At 38.9% G+C, this 18,775-nt stretch overlaps 1 protein-coding gene across 2 annotated transcripts in view; it reads left to right on the top strand.

The window, feature by feature from the left end:
* TMTC1 (transmembrane O-mannosyltransferase targeting cadherins 1) overlaps nucleotides 1-18,775 on the top strand; it is a 231,062-nt gene that overhangs the window by 175,684 nt on the left and 36,603 nt on the right. Inside the window, exon 12 of one of the 2 annotated variants that reach the window (XM_074325860.1) lies at nucleotides 5,667-5,810. The exons of the other annotated variant lie outside the window; for it this stretch is intronic. Within the exon in view, the coding sequence (XP_074181961.1) occupies nucleotides 5,667-5,810 (144 nt within the window). The remainder of the gene's footprint in view (nucleotides 1-5,666; nucleotides 5,811-18,775) is intronic. 2 annotated transcript variants of the gene reach the window in all.

An 18,775-nucleotide genomic window follows, 5' to 3' on the forward strand; every position in this document is an offset into this window, starting at 1 on the left:
TTCTGCTTAAGGAAGAGCTGATAGATAAAATGTAAGAACCCCTTACATGCTCAAATAGATATGTTTATCAAGAATGTAAATTACCGAATACATCAGAAAAATTCTCTTCTGCTCAGAGAACTGTATCTGTGTACCTAGATTTCTTTTTTAAGGAGAAAAAAAATAGACTTCCTTATACCCCAGAGCTATTTGACAATATAACACATTTTCTCTGTAATAAATTTTAAGAGTTTAATTCACCAAAATAATAATGTCTGAGGAGCACTCGTAGACAATGCAAATGTTGAATAAAACTGTGAGAAAGAAAATCCAATGACTGTTCACATTGGTCTTAAAAAAGTAGGCCCGACAATCACCACTCTGCTCCAGCTCAGTGAAGCTTTTGTTGAAGTTTTTTGAGATGGGGAAAAGAGCTTTTGTAAAACATACCTGTAGAATTCAAAGTCAAGATGGCCTTTATTTATTCTGACAATTCATGTGGCAACATAGACATCTCTTAAATTATTCATCTTTCCAAAAGAAAATTCCTCTCCTGGAGACCTCAGGATTGACTTAGAGCCAAGCCAATTCAAACACAAGTTTATTTAAAAAGTAAACACACAAAATAAATTTTGTCCTTGTGTAGGTCTTCAGTACATCAAAGGATCTGTTTTAAGAAAATGTATAGAAAAATCAAAATAAAAAAACTTTTAAAAAAGTGATTTTTTTTTTTCTGACCTGGTTGTTAAAGGATCCTTTTAATGAAAGTCAACTTAGTTTCATAAATAATGCAGTGCTCACTTGCGATTAGGTGAACCTAATCAGATAACCAGTGAGAGAGGACGTTGCTAGCAGACCCTTACTATTACTAGGAATAAACAACATCTATTCAGTTTCCAGGTGGAGGGTTGTGCATGGTAATAGATTCAGCAAATCATTGTAAATGCCAGTAATCTCCTTCTTGGAAGGATTGGGACTCTGTTTAATTAACACAGAGCCTCTTTTCTGACTGTAGCTGGCCAAGAAGCCTTCTCCTAAGCTTCATGGTTCTGTAGCCTTGGAGCACAAGGCATACGAAAGGCCTTTCCCTCATAGTGCTTATGTGTGTTTCTCTTTCTTTTCCTTCTCAGTACTTATTTTTGTTTTGGGGACTTCAGTGTGGATTTATATTCTGTTTCTGATTTAAAAGAGAGAGAGAGGGGAAGCCCCTTGTAGTCAGTGAACTTTGAAAGTACATGCCATTCATTTAAATGGCAGTGGGATCGTGAGTGAATATAAAGTCCGAAAAGATGGGCTGAGCGCCAGCCAGAGAGGGCCAGCTGCTTGCCAGTGCGGACAAGAGCTTTTACACATGGGGAGCCAGCCCATTGTGGAAGCTCGTATTGAATTTAGACTTCCCTTTTCCATGGTTTGTGCTTTCACCTCAGACATTTATTTTGAGGACTCCAAAGCCTAAAGAAATAAGGAAAAGATCAAGTTTTAAGAAATTGCCTCTTCTGAGAAGCAGGTGTCCCAGGATGCTTTTTATTACTATTTGTATTCTGGGAAACAATGAGAATTGCTCTCACCATGTTCACTGGACACCTCTTAAATCATTTGGAAATCAGAGAGAGCTTTGTTCAACATCAAAGAAAAACAATTTTTTTTTTTTAGAAGAATTTGAGCCCTAGCTGTGATGTGCTCTCCGTAACCACTTCCCAACTAATTCTTAGACACAAGTTTTCCAGGCATGGAGTGAATGTACAGGTAGAAGAATATTTGTTTTTTTGTTTTTTTTTTTCTTTTGGTCTGTCATCATAGCTTTGATATCCTGCAGTGGCATCTCAGAGCACCCAGAACTTGCTATCCCTCAGGAACTGTGAGATTGGGTTTTAAGGGGTAGTATCAGGGACCCTCTAATTGTCTTTGCTAATTAAGGATGAGAGAGAAGCAAACAAGAGTGTCTGGGCTGGTGTGTTTTCTTTTCTCCAACTTCCTCTCATAATATATCTTTCCCTACAGCCTCCAAAGCCATTGTGAAAATTTAGGATTTTTAAGCTGTGGGAGAATATAACATGCACCTGAATTGATGCTATTCCTAGTCAGTCAAGAGGAGCATTGGCCAGAATGTCTTAAAAATACCAGTTGTGAGGGATGTTCATAACTGTTCGGTAAGGAAGTAGGGGAGGAAGGTTTTCAGGGGCAAATAAACTTAGGAAGCTCTGGTGACACAAATATTTAAAAAAAAAAAAAGTTACGCAACTTGTCTTTTTGGCCTTTTAATAGCAACCCCTGCTGTCCCAAACTTAAATTGATTTTCTTAGAAGGTGTAGAACAGGGTAGGAGCGGGCAAACATGGCATCTGTTTGTCAAGAGACTTGACAAGTACAGATCCTATTTTTATTACTTGGGCATTAGCTTGGCTTTTCTATATTAAAAGCCAGCTTCACAGGCTTATTCAGACAGAGTACTCTGGGTGACAGAGATGGAGAGAGCCTCTTAGACTGCGAAATATGTCCGCTCGAAATGGAGCAGAAACAGCTAAACTGTGTAGCTGTGCTGATTGGCCTTCACAGTTCCGCCTTAAGGAAGTAAATTGATTCACTTCTTTTCTTAATCAGACAAATTTGGTTTACTGATATATAGCAAACCTCCATATTTGCTTTTGAACGTTAGGAATGTTATTTTCATTGATTGTGCATTATTTAATTTTTGATTTTTAAGTGTTTGTCAGACTTTTCATTCTGAGAACTGTATCAGGCCCAGTAGTACCAAATTACAGTCGGAGGGGGCGATCAGATAAAATGGAGAAAGAAAGTCAAGATGGACAGCCACTTGTGGGATAAAGTTTATTTTTATGGGGAGATATTATGTGTCACCTTTTCTCAATAATGGTGGTCTAACTGATGCTTCAGTCCAAATGTGTTTATGAAGATGCTTCATCCAAGGTACTCCCAGCATCTGGTGTAAGTAGTGAGGACTGTAGAGGCAGCTGGTCAGCAGTCCCACCAGGACAGAAACTCAGCACCTGAGGCCATGAGGATTTTCTGTCAAAGGAAGTTGAAAGTAATTATAGGCTCCAAAGAACTAAAATTTATTTAACTCTGGTAGATTCACATACTATTTATTTTTGTACTATTTGGGAGTTATTTACTTTTACCATTAAGTGGCCTATGTGCATCCTGGCTTTATTTATATGTGTACAGCTGCAAAAATAATTGACCAAAGATTTGACATAAGAAAGAAGAGCAAAGCTGGAGACATCGTGCACCCTGATTTAAAACTATATTACCAAGCTATAGTAGTCAAAGCAGTATGGTATTGTTATTAAAGAGGACATATTGGTCAACTGAACAGCATAGAGAGCCCAGAAATAAACCCACATATATATGATAAATTAATTTACTACAAAGGAGCCAAGAATGAAGAAAAGACAATCTGTTCGATAAATGGTACTGGGAAAATTGGATGGCCACATGCAAAAGAATGTAACTGGACCATTATCTTATACCAGGCACAAAACATTAACTCCAAATGGATTAAAAATTTCAATATAAGACCTGAAACCATAAAACTCCTAGAAGAAAACATAGGCTGTCAGCTCCTTGACATCAGTCTTGGCAATGATGCCTTGGATTTGACACCAAAAGCAAAGGCAATAATAGGAAAAGTAAACAAGTGGGACTACATCAAATGGAAAAGCAAAGGAAACCATTGACAAAATGGAAAGGAAACCTACGGAATGGGAAAAAATATTTGCAAATCATATATCTGATAAAGGGTTAATATCCAAAATATATAAGAACTCATAGAACTCAACAAAAAAAATCCAATTAAAAAATGGGCAGAAGATCTGAATAGACATTTTTTCAAAGAAGACAGATAGATTGTCAACAGGTACGTGAAAAGATGTTCAACATCATTAATCATCAGAGAAAATTAAAAACACAATGAGATATCATCTCGCACCTATTAGAATGACTAATATTAAAATAGAACAACAAGAAGCAGCAAGTGCTGGTGAGGATGTGGATATAAAAGTGAACCCTTGTGCACTGTTGGAATGTAAATTGGTACAGCCACTATGGAAAACAGTATGGAGGTTCCTCAAAAAAAATAAAATAAAAATAAAGCTGTCATATGATCCAGCATTTTCAATTCTTGGAATATATCCAAAGGAAATGAAAACACTATGTCAGAGTGGTATCTGCAACCCAATTTTCATAGCAGCGTTATTTACAAAGCCAAGACATGGAAACAGAAGACGTGTAAAGAAGCTGTGGTATAAATATACCGAGGGTGCCAAAAAAATGTATACACATTTTAAGAAAGAAAAAAACTATTAAAATTGTAATACAGTGAATGACACTAGCATTCATTTGATTAATGCGATCTTTTGAATGGACATTGTCATATTACACATTGCTACAGCAATTCAATTCAACTTCAAAAAATAATAGATAGATAACATCTCTTAAAATGTGTACATTTTTTGGCACCCCCAGTGTATATGAATGTGTATATATATGTATGTATATATGTATACATTTTATACACACACACACACACACACACACACACACACACACACAAACACAAAATGATATATTATTCAGCCATAAGAAAGAAGGAAATCCCGCCATTTACAACAACTTGGGTGGACCTTGAGGGCATTATGCTAAGTGAAATAAGTCAGACAGAGAAAGACATACAGCAGGTCCTCGATGTCTTAGCTCTTGTTTATAGCAGTTAGCTTATGGTAAAATTGTCATTTCACTTCAAGTCACAGAATCTATTGGCAACACTGTGTGAGGATTTACTGTACTGTATGATCTCCCCTACATGTGGAATCTAAAAAAAACCCAAACTCATGGAAATCAAGATCAGATTGATGGTTACCGAAGTTTGGGAATTGGATAAAAGTGGTCAAAAGATACAAGCTCCCAGTTGTAAGATAAATGAATACTGGGGATGTAACGTACAATGTGATGACTATAGTTAACACTGCTGTACGGTGTACATGAACATTAAGCAAGTACCATGTTTTCCCAAAAATAAGACCTAAATGAACAATCAGTTCTAATGCGACTTTTGGAGCAAAAATTAATATAAGACCTGGTCTTATTTCACTATAATAGAAGACCAGGTATACTATATTACAATATAATATAATAAATATAATATAATACCAGGTATAATATAATATAATATAATATAATATAATATAATATAATATAATACAATATAATACTGGGTGTAGTGTAATACAATATAATATAATACCAGGTCTTATATTAATTTTTGCTCCAAAAGACGCAGTAGAGCTGATGGTCTGTCTAGGTCTTATTTTCGGGGAAACAGAAGAACTCCTATCACAAGGGAAAAAAACATTTTTTTTCTTTTTTAAAATCTATATGAGATGATAGATATTAACTAAACTTCTTGTGGCAATCATTTCACAATATGTAGAAGTCAAATCCTTATGCTGCATACCGTAAACTTACACAGTGACAGATGACTTATGTCAATTATATCTCAATATAATTGGATAAAAAAGATTTGGCATACACATCTCATTACAATAAAGGAAGATTCAATGTGTCATTTTGGTCGTGGCATGCCTGGGGGAGGGCGGTGAAGAACAAGCAAACTGTGCCCAGCTTAGAAGTTTTAGAACAACCAATGGCTTAGTATTTCTCATTTTTCAGGCTGTATCCGCGCCATGCAAGTGCCCTGAACAACCTTGCAACGCTGATGAGAGACACAGCAGAGGCAAAGATGTACTATCAGAAGGCTCTCCAGCTAAACCCACAGCACAACCGCGCTCTTTTCAATCTTGGGAATCTCCTTAAGTGAGTAGAACATGTACCTTTGATCAGGCAGCCTGTGATTCCCAGAAATCCTTCCCTTACTTGGTTGTGCTGTTGTCTCCTCTTCCAAAAGTGGAATAATTAGGGATTTCAAGCTTTGGAGGGGTGTAATATTCATCTGAATTAATTCTATCCCTTATAAGTCAAAATAAGTATTTTCCAGAGTGTCTTTATGTAAGTGTTAGTCCTGGGAGATGTTCATAGATTGTAGGAATGGGGGAATGATTTACATGGTTCAAATAAGCAGGCAATGCTGAGAAGATATTAATAGTTCCTTTATTGCATGCTAAATGCCCTGCACATCCTCAAGAAGGGAATAAAATACAGCATTTCCCTAATCAATCTTTTTTGGTAGGTTATTTCCCAACTATTTCATGAATCTACTTTGTGGAACACGCTGGTCTAGGAAAAGCTGTCTGCTCTTAAAGGTGTAACCAAATGACGTAACCACAAGAAACAAAGAGAGGAATAATGATTAGAGTAACTCTTGCTCTTAGGAAGACCTCCCCGGCATAATCACTGGTGTTGGCTTTTCCCTCACTGCCCTATAAAAGGTTAATAGTGCTATTAGTGTCACAGAAGCCTAAAACAAAGGGGGTACTTTTGCATCGTACTTTTTCATTAATGTAAATTCTAAGCACATTGGTAATGGTGCTGGTAATGATAGCAGTGGCAATAATAGAGGTGAAAATGTTGGTAGTTATGGAATTTAACTTCTAAACTTAAAAAAAAAAAAAGGTTGAACATTAGAAATGGAAATTAAAAGGTGAAAATGGTTACAATCAGTTGTGATATACTTATCTGTACTTGTTAAGATGCTGACAATTCACACACTGAATCTACCCTACTAGAGAACACTTTTGGAACCTGTAAGGCTAATAGTATTAGCACTAATAGGATTGTTTCAATGGCCTCGGTAACACATGATGCACCTTCTTCCTGTTTGCCCTTGAATTTTACGTATACATATAAGTCCTTTGTCCTAATGTGTATGTTAATGCATGATTTTATCTAATTCCATTTGAACAGAGCGTTGAGGTGAGTTAATCACAGAAAGATCTAATATTGTATAAGATGCCATCCTGGTTGGAGTTTTAAGTTTAGGAATGGCTTTATTCATACACTGGAACACAAAATCAAACAACTACTACACACAAGTAAATAAAAGCAAGGAAAGTACAATTAAAATGGAAAAACTAAAAGTATAAATCAGCAAAAGCTAAATAAACTCAAATTTTCAAATTAGATAATTTATTGTTAAAACTTGATAAAAATTGAGAATGATGAAAAACAGTAAGAATGAAGAAGAATTAAACACTGGGACAGAAAAGCCATTTTAGTATGAGTGAGCTCCCTTTAAAAATAAGAACAAATCAAAAGTTGTAGGGAGAATGAAATCGAATTATTGTAGATAACTATTACACTTACAGGTCAATAGGGTGCTTTTATTTTACTCTATGAGTTTATTTCTTCTACTAAGTAGCAATGAGTCAAAGGCTAAAAGAAGATAATATTTTTAATTTGGTTTTCTTTGATCCATTTTACTCTTTAAGATGTATACCCTATTTGTTTCTCATTAGGCAGCAAACTTTTTTAAATTGTGCCTTTTTCAATAATCTAGAACTTAATGCTCATTCTAAGAACCCAAATTATCTCTTTAGAGATGAACAGTTTAGACTGGAGAAATAATGTGCCAAGGTTCCTTAGTGAGGAAATAGAAGACGGAATTGAACCTAGATCTAACCTAGTACCCAGGCCCTTCATCACCACACTCGACTGCCCTCTTGTGGCTCACCTCAAAACTGGGGTACAGCCTAGAGCAGTGCTGTCCTGTGGAAATATGAGAGCCAGAATCTGTAATTTAAAATTTTCAGGTGGCAATCTGTCAAAACATTAAAAAGGTGAAATTAACTTTAATAAAATATTTTATTTAACACCACTATATCCAAAATATTATCCTTTTAACACATAATTAATATTAAAAAATTAGCTTTAAAATAAACATGTAGAAATATTAATGTGATAGTGTGCATTCTTTTTTATAATTAATCTTTGAAATCCAGTGTATGTTTTCCACTTACAGGACATCTCAGACTAGTCATATTTCAAGGGCTCAATAACCACATGTGGTTAGTCGCTGCTATTATATAGCACAGACCTTTATTAATGACCTTGACTTTGAGAGAAATGTGAGTCTTTGTCCAGTCCAGAAGCTCTAAATGAGATATGATTCTGTCAGACCATCTCAGAAATCTTACAGCACTGAGGACAAATTTCATTTGCATTCTTGGAATTATATGACAGATAGCTTTAGACTTGTTCATAGCAGTAGACTTCACTGAGTGTTACCCAAATATATTTGGCCTCTTTCAAGACCATTTCACTGGATTTCAAAGCTAATCAATTATGATTCTGTACAGCACATTTACAGTGTGACAGATTGATAAGGAACAGCTTTCTATGCCAGCATTCTTAATTCATATTAATTATTGTTGGCCTTGCTGTAACCTAAAATGTAAAAGAAAATAAGTAAGATTAGCATAAACTTTTCATGGATGAAAAGAGCATGAGTCCTAATGGCTCAAAAGAATATAATAGAATATTTATATTCAGGGCATCAGAAAATATTTCTGTGACTGCTTGGCTAAAATAGTTGCTGGTGTTTGTTACTAAAACAAAATATGAAAAGAACTTCTTAAAGAATCATATACTTCCCTAATTGCCAAAACTATCTTCCACTCATGATAGGATAGAGATATTATATGAGTGTTACAATAAATCTTGTAATTAAAGCTCAGAAGAAGATAGAATGTCCAATAATTGAACTATATAGAAGATGAATTTGGTAAGAGCATACATTTGATTGTCTTATACAAAATTGAATATCTAGAGAATAAAAGAACACAGAAAGAAGGGTAACCATTATCTTTGAAACAAATTTAAATGTTAGCAATAAATTTTCTTATAGCTTTGGCACTAGCCACACCCCCTTTTATTTCATAAAAAGGAAGTTTATACACTCACGACAGGTTTCCCCTTCTCTACTTTTTAACTGAAGCCCCAGAGGTTCCAGAATGCCAGCCCACCGGATAAAGAAAAATGTTTTGAGTTTCCTCCCACCACATTAGGATGTCAACTTTGAGTGGGCAAGTTCTGCATCCTCCCCTTGGAGTGAAATCCCACTCCGCACCGCTATGGTGACCTATTACTCCAGGTTACCTCCAAATTTACTTACCTGAGTCTCAACCCTATTACAGTTTCTCCCCCTTACCTTTATCCAACTCATGCCCATCTCTCTCCAGGTCTCCTCCCAATTTTTAGAAGCCGCATCCAGCATCTCATTAACACCAACTCCATCCTCCTCACTGGTATCTTAGTCTTTTGCACATTTTCACATCATCCTCAGCGACTCGAGCAGAGCAATGACTTACCCTTTCTGCCAACCTGTGCTGCCATCTTAGGTGAATTCAGGAATTACATCAATCACCCAATTCCTCTGCCATCTTCACTCCAGGATCCTCCAGTTCTCCTCTGCCTTGGGCATTCATCAACATGGCCATGCCATGGGCTTTTATTTAAAAAAAAAAAAAAAAAAAAAAAAAAAAAAAATATATATATATATATATATATATATATATATATATTAATTTTATTGGGCAACAGTGTGTTTCTCCAGGGCCCATCAGCTCCAAGTCATTGTCCTTCAATCTAGTAGTAGAGGGTGCAGCTCAGCTCCAAGTCCAGTTGCCATTTTCAATCTTTAGTTGCAAGGGGCACAGCCCACCATCCCATGTGGGAATTGAACTGGCAACCTTGTTGTTGAGAGCTCACACTCTAACCAACTGAGCTGGCCCTCCGGAGGCTCAACCGCAGCTCATTGTCTTCAATCTAGTTGTGGAGGGCACAGCTCACTTGCCCATGTGGGAATCGAACCGGGAACCCTGTTGTTCAGAGCTCGCGCTCTAACCAACTGAGCCACCCAGTCACCCGCCATGGGCTTTTTAATTATGCAGACCTTTTCATCCTTTAGTACCTGAATTCTGAAATGTTCCTCATTTGATCTTAACCTCTTAACCTCTGCCCACCTTTCCCATTCCCCCCTCTGTCACTCCTACTGACCTATTGACAGGATCAAGATTATGACCTGCCACCTCCTAGATCTTCTCTGTGTTCAGTTGTCTTCTTTTAAGACCTTCATGTTGACATGCCTTTCATGGCGAGTTTCTTCTCATTCCTGCTGGCCCTGCTCTTTACTGTTGTTAGAACCTCTGTTCTCTCTGATTGTCATGTTCATAATTTATAATTCTATCTCTAATTTATCTGATCTATTTCAGTGATGTATGTGACATCAACTTAGATTTCTTCACACTTGACTGTTATTTACTTGCCTGAGCAGACCCCCCAACCAAAGGTACCTCCACTGCCTGAATTTTGCTTTCCCTAGACCTGTATTTCTCAACCTTTTTCATTATCACACCACCCCTGCCATCCCAGATGCCTTTTATTTTTTTCCTAATCACCCCTCCCCGCCCTAATTAAATACTCAAGAATAAGATTTCTTAGGTAGGGATGAGCATTGAGATACCGCAAATCACTGTAATATCTAAGATGATTTTTCACTGCACCACCTGTCCTCCAAGAAGCAATTTTCACCTCTGTTGGGAATATATGCCATAGAACTTCATCCTATCAAGTAGTGGAGGTGAAGAGCACAAATCTATGTTGACTAGGACCCTTACAAAACTCTGAAGACAGCATTGTAGGAAATAACGGGATCGGGGGTTAGAACTGTTAGAGATTCATCCTTTATTTTATTACACCATCTCCCAAATATTTCCTGTTTTCCTAACACTTGAATCCTTTGTTCCCCTCCTCCTCGGTGCCCATATACACACCCAGAAGATGACATCATCCCTTACGTTTACTGAGACTGTTCAAGTTATTCAAGGTGAATTTTTGCAGGTTCCCTTGTGCCTACCTCAAAATTTCCTGCATGTTCACAGACTCTCTCTTCTTTTACTCTTCCAAGGGAGGAATAATTGTCTTGCCTCGTTCATAAGACTAGTACTCACACCTGCATGAACATCTACTCTTCCAGCCTTCAAACTAATTGTACCACTTTCTACTCCATCAACAATGTGACAGATCCCTTTGCTTCACATCCTTACATTTGGTGTTGTCAATCTTTTTTATTTTTGCCCTCAGTATTCATTACTGTAAAATCTACACGTGTTCTTGATTCTATTTCTTTCCTCTTCTCCCATCCATATCATAGGCTCTTTTTTCAGTTGTCAGGTTCTTCCCATTCCATAGACTTCTGATCCCCTAAGGAATCTTTCTCAGTTCAGCTACTCTTTCAAATTACTCCCCTGACTCCTTCCTTTCTCTGATCAAATTGGCAAGAAAAATGGTTAGCATTCCGTGCTTATCCTTGATGTTCATTCAGCGTTCCATTGGAGCTGCTGTCTTGAACATCAGCTGTGAATTTTGAAGGTTCTCTCAGCTCTCATTCCTCTTGATGTCTCTGGAGAAGAATATGACACTGTTGACCACCCTCACTGCTTTTGAAGCTCTTTATTTTATTGCTATCACACATTTTTCTCTTCTGTTTCCAACATCTACTCTTCTTCCACCCTCCCTCTAAATTTAGGAGCACCTGAGAAATTAATTGATTATCCATTACCAGCACACATATAGTCCAAATATCATAGCATTAAGGACTTTCCATAATCCTGCCACTTTCCTCTTCTACCCTTTCTAGTACTCTCCCACACTGTATACACCCAGACGCTCGGCCAAACTGAATCCTTGTCAATGTCTGAGAAACACAAACCTGCACACTGCATTTGAGAAAAATATTATGAATGTTTTAAAGTGAGAACTCTTCCAGTTCATTTGAAATACGTTTTATTTGTATTTTTATAATCTTATACTCAGTGTCTTACAAAACTGAATTATCTGGGAAAAGATGAGAATGTTTACCTACTTCCTCAAGATTTGGGAGTTATTTGTATATAAGCAGATTGCTGACTGAAAATATTTTTGTAAGTATCCCTTCCCCTCCAAAACTCCACATTCATGCTGTGGTTACTAATGAATTGGTCAGGGGTGAGTTTTTTAAATCTATAGTGTGGTTTGCATGGTAGGTCCCTTTTCTCAATCTTTCTTTTGCCTGGATGGCTGCAACAAACATTGCTAAGGCGGGCAGACATCTCTGCACAGGAAGCTCTGTGGGGGAGAGTAAGCTTTAAGGGACCCCTGGTTGTGTTTACATTCCCTTGAAGTAATTGGAATGTCATCATTTTCTTTCCTTGCATAAATATTTCTGACAGATGATAATTAAACAGGCTGGACTGCTTTGTCAAGTACAGGAGTTTTCAGGAGGAGTCTCCTGCGTTCCGAAAAGCATTTCTCCACCCCCTTAACCCTCAATCTTTCCTGACTTCATTTGCAATCTAGTCCCTTTACGCTCCTGTGCTGGGAATGACTAGGAGCAACTCTTGACCAGAGCTGTAGCTGAAAGAAGGTACCATTGAATTAAAAGAATAAGAAAAATGAGGGTAATCATTGGAAATTTTTTCTTGCACATATTATCTGACTTTAGGGGACCAGACACCTCAACTTTTTATCTTAAATCTTATAGGAGATCAGCTTTGCCCTGACACAGAGGCTACATTTGCAATATAAGTTGTTAGAGAGCATCAGTATTTAGATCATTGGAAAAATCTGAAAATGCTCGATGTAAGGCAAGCAGAGAAGGACAGAAAGGGTAAATGCATATTCTCTGTGTTTCCTCTGGCCCACACCTGCCTTTAAGTCTCTCTTCCTTCTTGGTGATTCCTTACCAGTACTGGCAGCCTCCCTCCCCTGCTCCTCTCCCTCCAGCAGTCCCAGCGTGGTGCTTTCACGGCTGCTGGACAGCATTGCAGAGCTCTCTGCACTTAACCTTCCTGCCATCTCTCTTCCCAGTGAAAAAAAACAATAGTAACTGACACTTGAATGACAAATGACAAAGCTCATGCTCATGTCTCCTGAACCTGCCCACTCAGGGTTTGCAGACTGAAGCACCATCACTCCCCCATACAGACAGGGAAACCCGCAAGGGAGGGTCACCAGGAGGAAGCTGTGAATGGGGTCATCTAGAGCCGCGCTGTGGGCTCCATTACGCTGCCGCACTAACCTCCCGGTGCTCTCCTCAGGACCAGGAATTCTGGAGCTTAGTAAGTTTACATATTAGCTCTGCCATGTAGTAGTGTGTGACCTGCGGGAAATGATTTGATCTTGCAGTGCCTCCAGTTACTCATTTGTAAAGCAAAGATAGTACTCGTAACTACATCCTTCATGAGTACTAAATACGAGAGTGCATGTAAGTACTTGACAAACGACCTCACCCTCAAGAAAGATGAAATAAGTGTTAGCAATTATTAATTATTACCAGCCCAGGGACATAATTTCTCACTTCCAATCTGAAGCTCAACTTCTTAGTATCAAATTAATAATGAATCAGAAGTAGATAATACATTTCCTACCCCTGCAGAGAAACAGCTTCAGGCAATACTCAACCTCCTTAAGACTCTGTTTGCTCCTGTTCGAAATAAGGAATGGGACCGGGTGACCCTATAAAGCTCTGGAGCTGCAAGAATCTGTGGTGTTAACTCAGACTCTAAGTTTCTCATCACTTAACTGAAGTGGAAGTGGAAGACCAGAAAGGAACTTCAAAGTCCCTTTTCTCTTCAAAGGCAATACTTGAGTTGAACAGCATCCTGCCTTTGCTGAGAAATCAGTCAGTGAGGCTTGTGGTAGAAATTGCAGGTGGGAATGTAGTGGAGAGAGGTAGGAGCTGGTGGAGCTGACATTTACTTCATCATCCATCCCCTGTGCCAGACGCTACTAAGCACACTGCCCGGGTGTGCTTATTCCACCCTTGCAGTTACCCGGACAGGTAGAGATTATGCACACATTTCACAGATCCAGCCACTGAGGCTCATGGAGCTGCAGCATCGAACCCAAGCCTACAGCTGCTGCAGGCAGGGCCAGGATTTAGACAGCACTCAGCCTGAGCCTGAAACCAGGGACATGCATTCAACTGCATCACCAAAGTGGTCCTTTATCTATGGGTTAAATCAATCCTGGCTAAATCAGGCTAATCTCAGCTGCCTTCTCCTCCAGATCCCAACATGGGACCACTGTTTCCATGCTTTTCCATCAAATCAGAGAAGGGCTTAGCATAAATGTTTGCATGTGCTTTGAAGTGATGCTGGCTAGGGACATTGTCCTCCAGCCCACCTTCATACACTTGTGGTACAGAACTGGTTCCTTACGTGCAGGAGCAAGGCCATTGTGGGGCAAGCATCCTGTTGGCAGTGTTCAGGACAGAGATCTCACTGAGCTGATGATAAAGACATCAAGAGCCATTCAAAGGAGTGAAGGCAGAGGAGACTCAGAAAGAACATTTCCTCAGGGCCTACTCTGTGCCAGCCCCTGTATGAGGTCTTTATGTGAACTGTGTCTCCATCCCTGCTGCTCTGTGATTAGACAGTCTCAGAACTTTCCATTATTCACTTCCTCAGTTTTCAGCTGGGGAGAGAGGTGTTCAAGACAACCAAAGCTTGACCACTCACACCACACCACGTGGGCACCCCAGCTGCCTCCCATTTTTGCCGCAGTGACCTGAATCTGATGTTGCAAACCCACTGTGGAGGGAGGGCAGGTGACCTACTCTCTTAATGCGAACTGTAGTGAGTGTGGTTTGGGGGTTGAAGCAAAGATTCATTCTTCACCACCACATAATGTGAATGGGTCCTCCAGATAGTTTTCCTGCTTGGCTTCTGTAAAGAGTCAAGCACAAGAACTAAGGTGATCGCCAGTTAACCAGATACTATTATATATTTCTATTGCATTGAGCAGAAATGTACTCAGTAAACTTGAACGTAAAAGAAGCTACATAGAGGAGGATCCAATGTTTTTCTTTGGCTGTATAGGAAAGATGGTAGACACACAGAAAATGTATGCCCTGAAAAGATCATCTCGCTTACAATTTGTCTGTCACGATTCAGTTTTTCATGTGAGCTGGTGAAGTCTTTCAGCCACCCCCCCCACACACACACACAATGCATAAAAAAGTCATATTCTTTTTCCTTTGTGAGAGACATTCTTTTGGGGTCCAACAACAACAAAGCACCCCAACAAAGAAATAGAAATGAAGAGAGCTACCCAACACTCCAAGTTCACACTGTAGTTTAATGGGAAATTTCATTGCTGCCAAGTGGGTTGCCAAATCCATTTATTTCTGTTCCTGGCATTTCCTAAATTCTCCCAAAATGTCAATACTTTTTCAAAGAAAGCATCTGCTTTCAGTTTAAATGAATGTGTCATAAGATTTTAGACAGGAGTCCAAAAAGATTTCTAAATTGACACTTAACAGGCCCTTAATTACTAAAAGAAAATGTGGTGAAGCTTTATTTGCTTTTGCTAAATATCTGCGTTGAGACAGAGCCAGGAAAGTGAGATAATGCAAATGTTTTTACTTAACACACGAGAAAAGCAGTCTCACTGCTATATAACCACAGGGGAAATTCCCTTTGAAACTACAAATGTTTAATGGCAAGATTTGCACGTTGTGAACAAGATCTAATTTCTGCTTGATGTTTCTCTTGAAATGAATGATGAGAATGGTATTGGTTCCAGGAACCCCTTCCCAGGAATTTTAGCCTTTTGGAAGTTCCTGGGGGAAACTAAAGAGAGTGGAATTTTGCTTATTGAATGTTAGGAAATTTTAATTGATGTTATGATGCCTGTATGGATAACACAGGAGCTAAGACTTGGATGCACAACAGCGGACCCTCACAACAGAGCTTCTGTGAAAACGGCCCCTTCCACTTGCAGGAATCCCCCGTGTCACCTTCCATGCACCCCCACTCCAGCCTCCCACATGACCTGGAATCCAAAGGTATTGATCAGCCAGGCCCATCGGCTGGCCACTGTGACCTTTCTCTTTGTTCAGATTGTCCCAAGAAATCTTCTTTCTCTTTTTTGTAGCTTTCCTCCTCCTGTTAACATTTAGCCTCACATCAAGGATCCATTGATCAGACAAATCCCACGTAGATATCAGGGCAGAGTTTCTTAACGCATTGACAGAGGACCACCCTCAATAGAATTGCCTGAGGGGCTTATTAAGAATAATGATTCCTGGGCCCTACCCCAGACCTACTGAATCTTAGGAGGTCTGGGGCCCTGCATTTTACCACTTAATGATTCTTAAGTACTAACATTTGAGACTATTGATCTAAGGGAAAAGTGAAAACAGAATATTTTAAGTCATGGAGGATTGATTATCAGTCATCCACTAGTGACTTGTTTGGCAGATAAAGAAATACAGGATGCCGAGAGGCAAAAAAAATATTACCTAACCGTGGAGCTGTTTTACTCTTACCTGCTTCTCTCACCTACCCAGGAATTCCTAATAGTTCCATCAGTGATAGTTGAACTCCCTAACAGAAGCTCTGACAATCCTCAGTGTCCTTAGTGGGGCATGAGTTTCCCAAGGGACTCTGTATTCCTTTGTGTGACTCCAAACTGAAAGTGTGCCCATGGGTCATCAGATAGCGTATGTATTAAAGTTGATTTTTTATCAATTTGTTCACCAGTTATGGGCTACTTAATTTAAGATTTTTCTATGTAATGCAGAGAAACAACCTGTGGATTTGGTTACCTGAATCACATCTTTGATCAAATCAGAGGCAAATGTTATTTTATTATTTCCCCCTTTCTAACTGACCTATCAGTTCATCTCAATGGCTAACAGAGTAGCCCTTTGTAGACGGAGTTTACATTGATAAAGGGCTTCTGAATTCCCTAAATAGTTTATTATAGAGCCAAAATGAATGTGTTTGGAAATTTTAATACTGTCTAATGCTGGCCCAAGGGTGATCTGTAATGTTAGAATACATAGGTAATTCCTATTATTAAGGAATGTCATAATATCTATTTGAAATCATCTGACTCTCGTTATACCTGTTACACAGAAATAACTGCGCACATCTTTCTTTTCAAGAAGCTCTCCTGGGTTGGCTGAAAAAGAGGCTCAGAGTTGCTCCTTATTCTTTCTTGCCTGAATATTCACCTTCAGCAACCACCCCTACAAAATGCAGACCCACTCTTTTGTGGGGCTCCAGCATTAGCTGTGTGGATTCTGAATTATCGGTCTGCCATTTAGGCCTCCTCAGCTTGGTGTTTGCTTTACAGTGAGGCTTCTGGGGTAATACCTCTGCTTGTTAGTGGTGTTATTTTATATTTACTACGATGCTATGTATCTGTGTATTTAGTGATGATAAACTATTGTGATGTCAGGTACAAGAAAAATCACTCTGATGCCCATCTAAAATTTTTGTGACTAGCTTAACATGTGAAAATATATTACTTTTGAGGGAATTTCGAAACCACCACGTTCTCCTTTATTTTAAAAATTAATTTAAAAAAGAAGGAGGAGATAGATTTTCATGGGTGATTTTAGAAACATTAAATGAGCTGATAAAAGCCAAACCATATATGGTACCTACTGTGAGTCTGAGACATGAAGAGGACAGATAATTCATCTAAGGAAACACAACTAGTAAATGGTAGAAGTAGAGCCTGAATCCAGTCCTTCTAGGTTTTGAGTCTGTGGTTTTTTATGGTCAAGAAGCTGTACAGCTGCGCCTGGTATGTAAGAAGTGCGCAGTCAATGGAAACTATACTTGTAATTTTCTTTTGAGTCTAAGGCTTGGGTGCTTGCTTCCTTAGGGATGCTTCTGTAATATTGACAGAGGTATTGAAACAGATGTAAAGTAGATAATAATTATGTTATTGTCCTCTTCCAAATTTTATTAGAACATTTAAAAGCTTATTTCGAGAGATTTACAAAGATCTAGGAATAAAGAAAATAATAAAACCATGGGTTTTTTAAAATTAATTTAGCAATTATTGAGTTTCTACTATGTGCAGATCACTGTACTAAAATTATTGGATTTCTACTATGTACAGATCACTGGGATAAAAGAAGTAAGTCAGATAAATAAGACAAGGGTTCTACCTATGGAAGAACTTAAAACCTAGTACTGGTCACAGATGGAGCGCATATAACACTTAGTAGGGTGGATGCAGGAGTGGGCATGGCCTGTGGAGGGGCCAGGCTGTACATTAGAATCCTGGTGGAATAGCAGCTGTGTGCAGTGGGCAAATCACTTGGGCTCTCCAAATCTCAGGTTCTCTTATTGTTGTTGGGGTGGTGGTTGCTAGTATTGTTTGTTTTCTAAATCTTTAAATTAGAGATAATTATGCCTAATTCATACTGCTTAACAAGAATTAAAATAAATGATGCAAAGGAAAACTCTGTTCTTAGCAGAGAATAAATGTTCAGCAAACAACTATTAGGAAATATGAAGCTTCAGAAACATGCCTCCTTGGCACTGATGGACAGGCTGGCACCCTCCTGCAGGAGACCATGGCGGGAGCCCCTCATGTGCTGTGCCAGGGCCTCGGAGAAGCAAAGTATGCTGGGGCCCAGTTACTCCTGAGAATTTTGAGTGGAAGAGCAACAAGCAGCTCCTCTGGGGAGGGCAGAACAGGGCTTGTAAAGCGGATTCCCCTACCACCTTTTTGGTTATGGAGATACAAAAAGAAACCCAAAATATGTGAAAAATATCATATAGGTGGTTTCTGATTTTGTTACATGTTTACAAGCTCTGGTGAGGGGATCATGCTCTGAGCTGGGTCAGTCCAGGAAGGCTTCACAGAGGGGCAGAAGTTAGGTGAGGAGGAGGGGAAAGCCATCTGTGAAGTAGCATGGCCAGAGTGCCAGGCTGAGAGGTACAAGACCAGGAGAAGACCTTCCTTTTTGCTTGGCACCAGGGCAAATCACTGAGGCCCCCCGAGTCTCAGTTTCCACTACTGTCAACCAAGCATATTGG

The sequence above is a fragment of the Rhinolophus sinicus genome, linkage group LG02, assembly GCF_036562045.2.
Source record: "Rhinolophus sinicus isolate RSC01 linkage group LG02, ASM3656204v1, whole genome shotgun sequence".
NCBI lineage: Eukaryota > Metazoa > Chordata > Mammalia > Chiroptera > Rhinolophidae > Rhinolophus > Rhinolophus sinicus.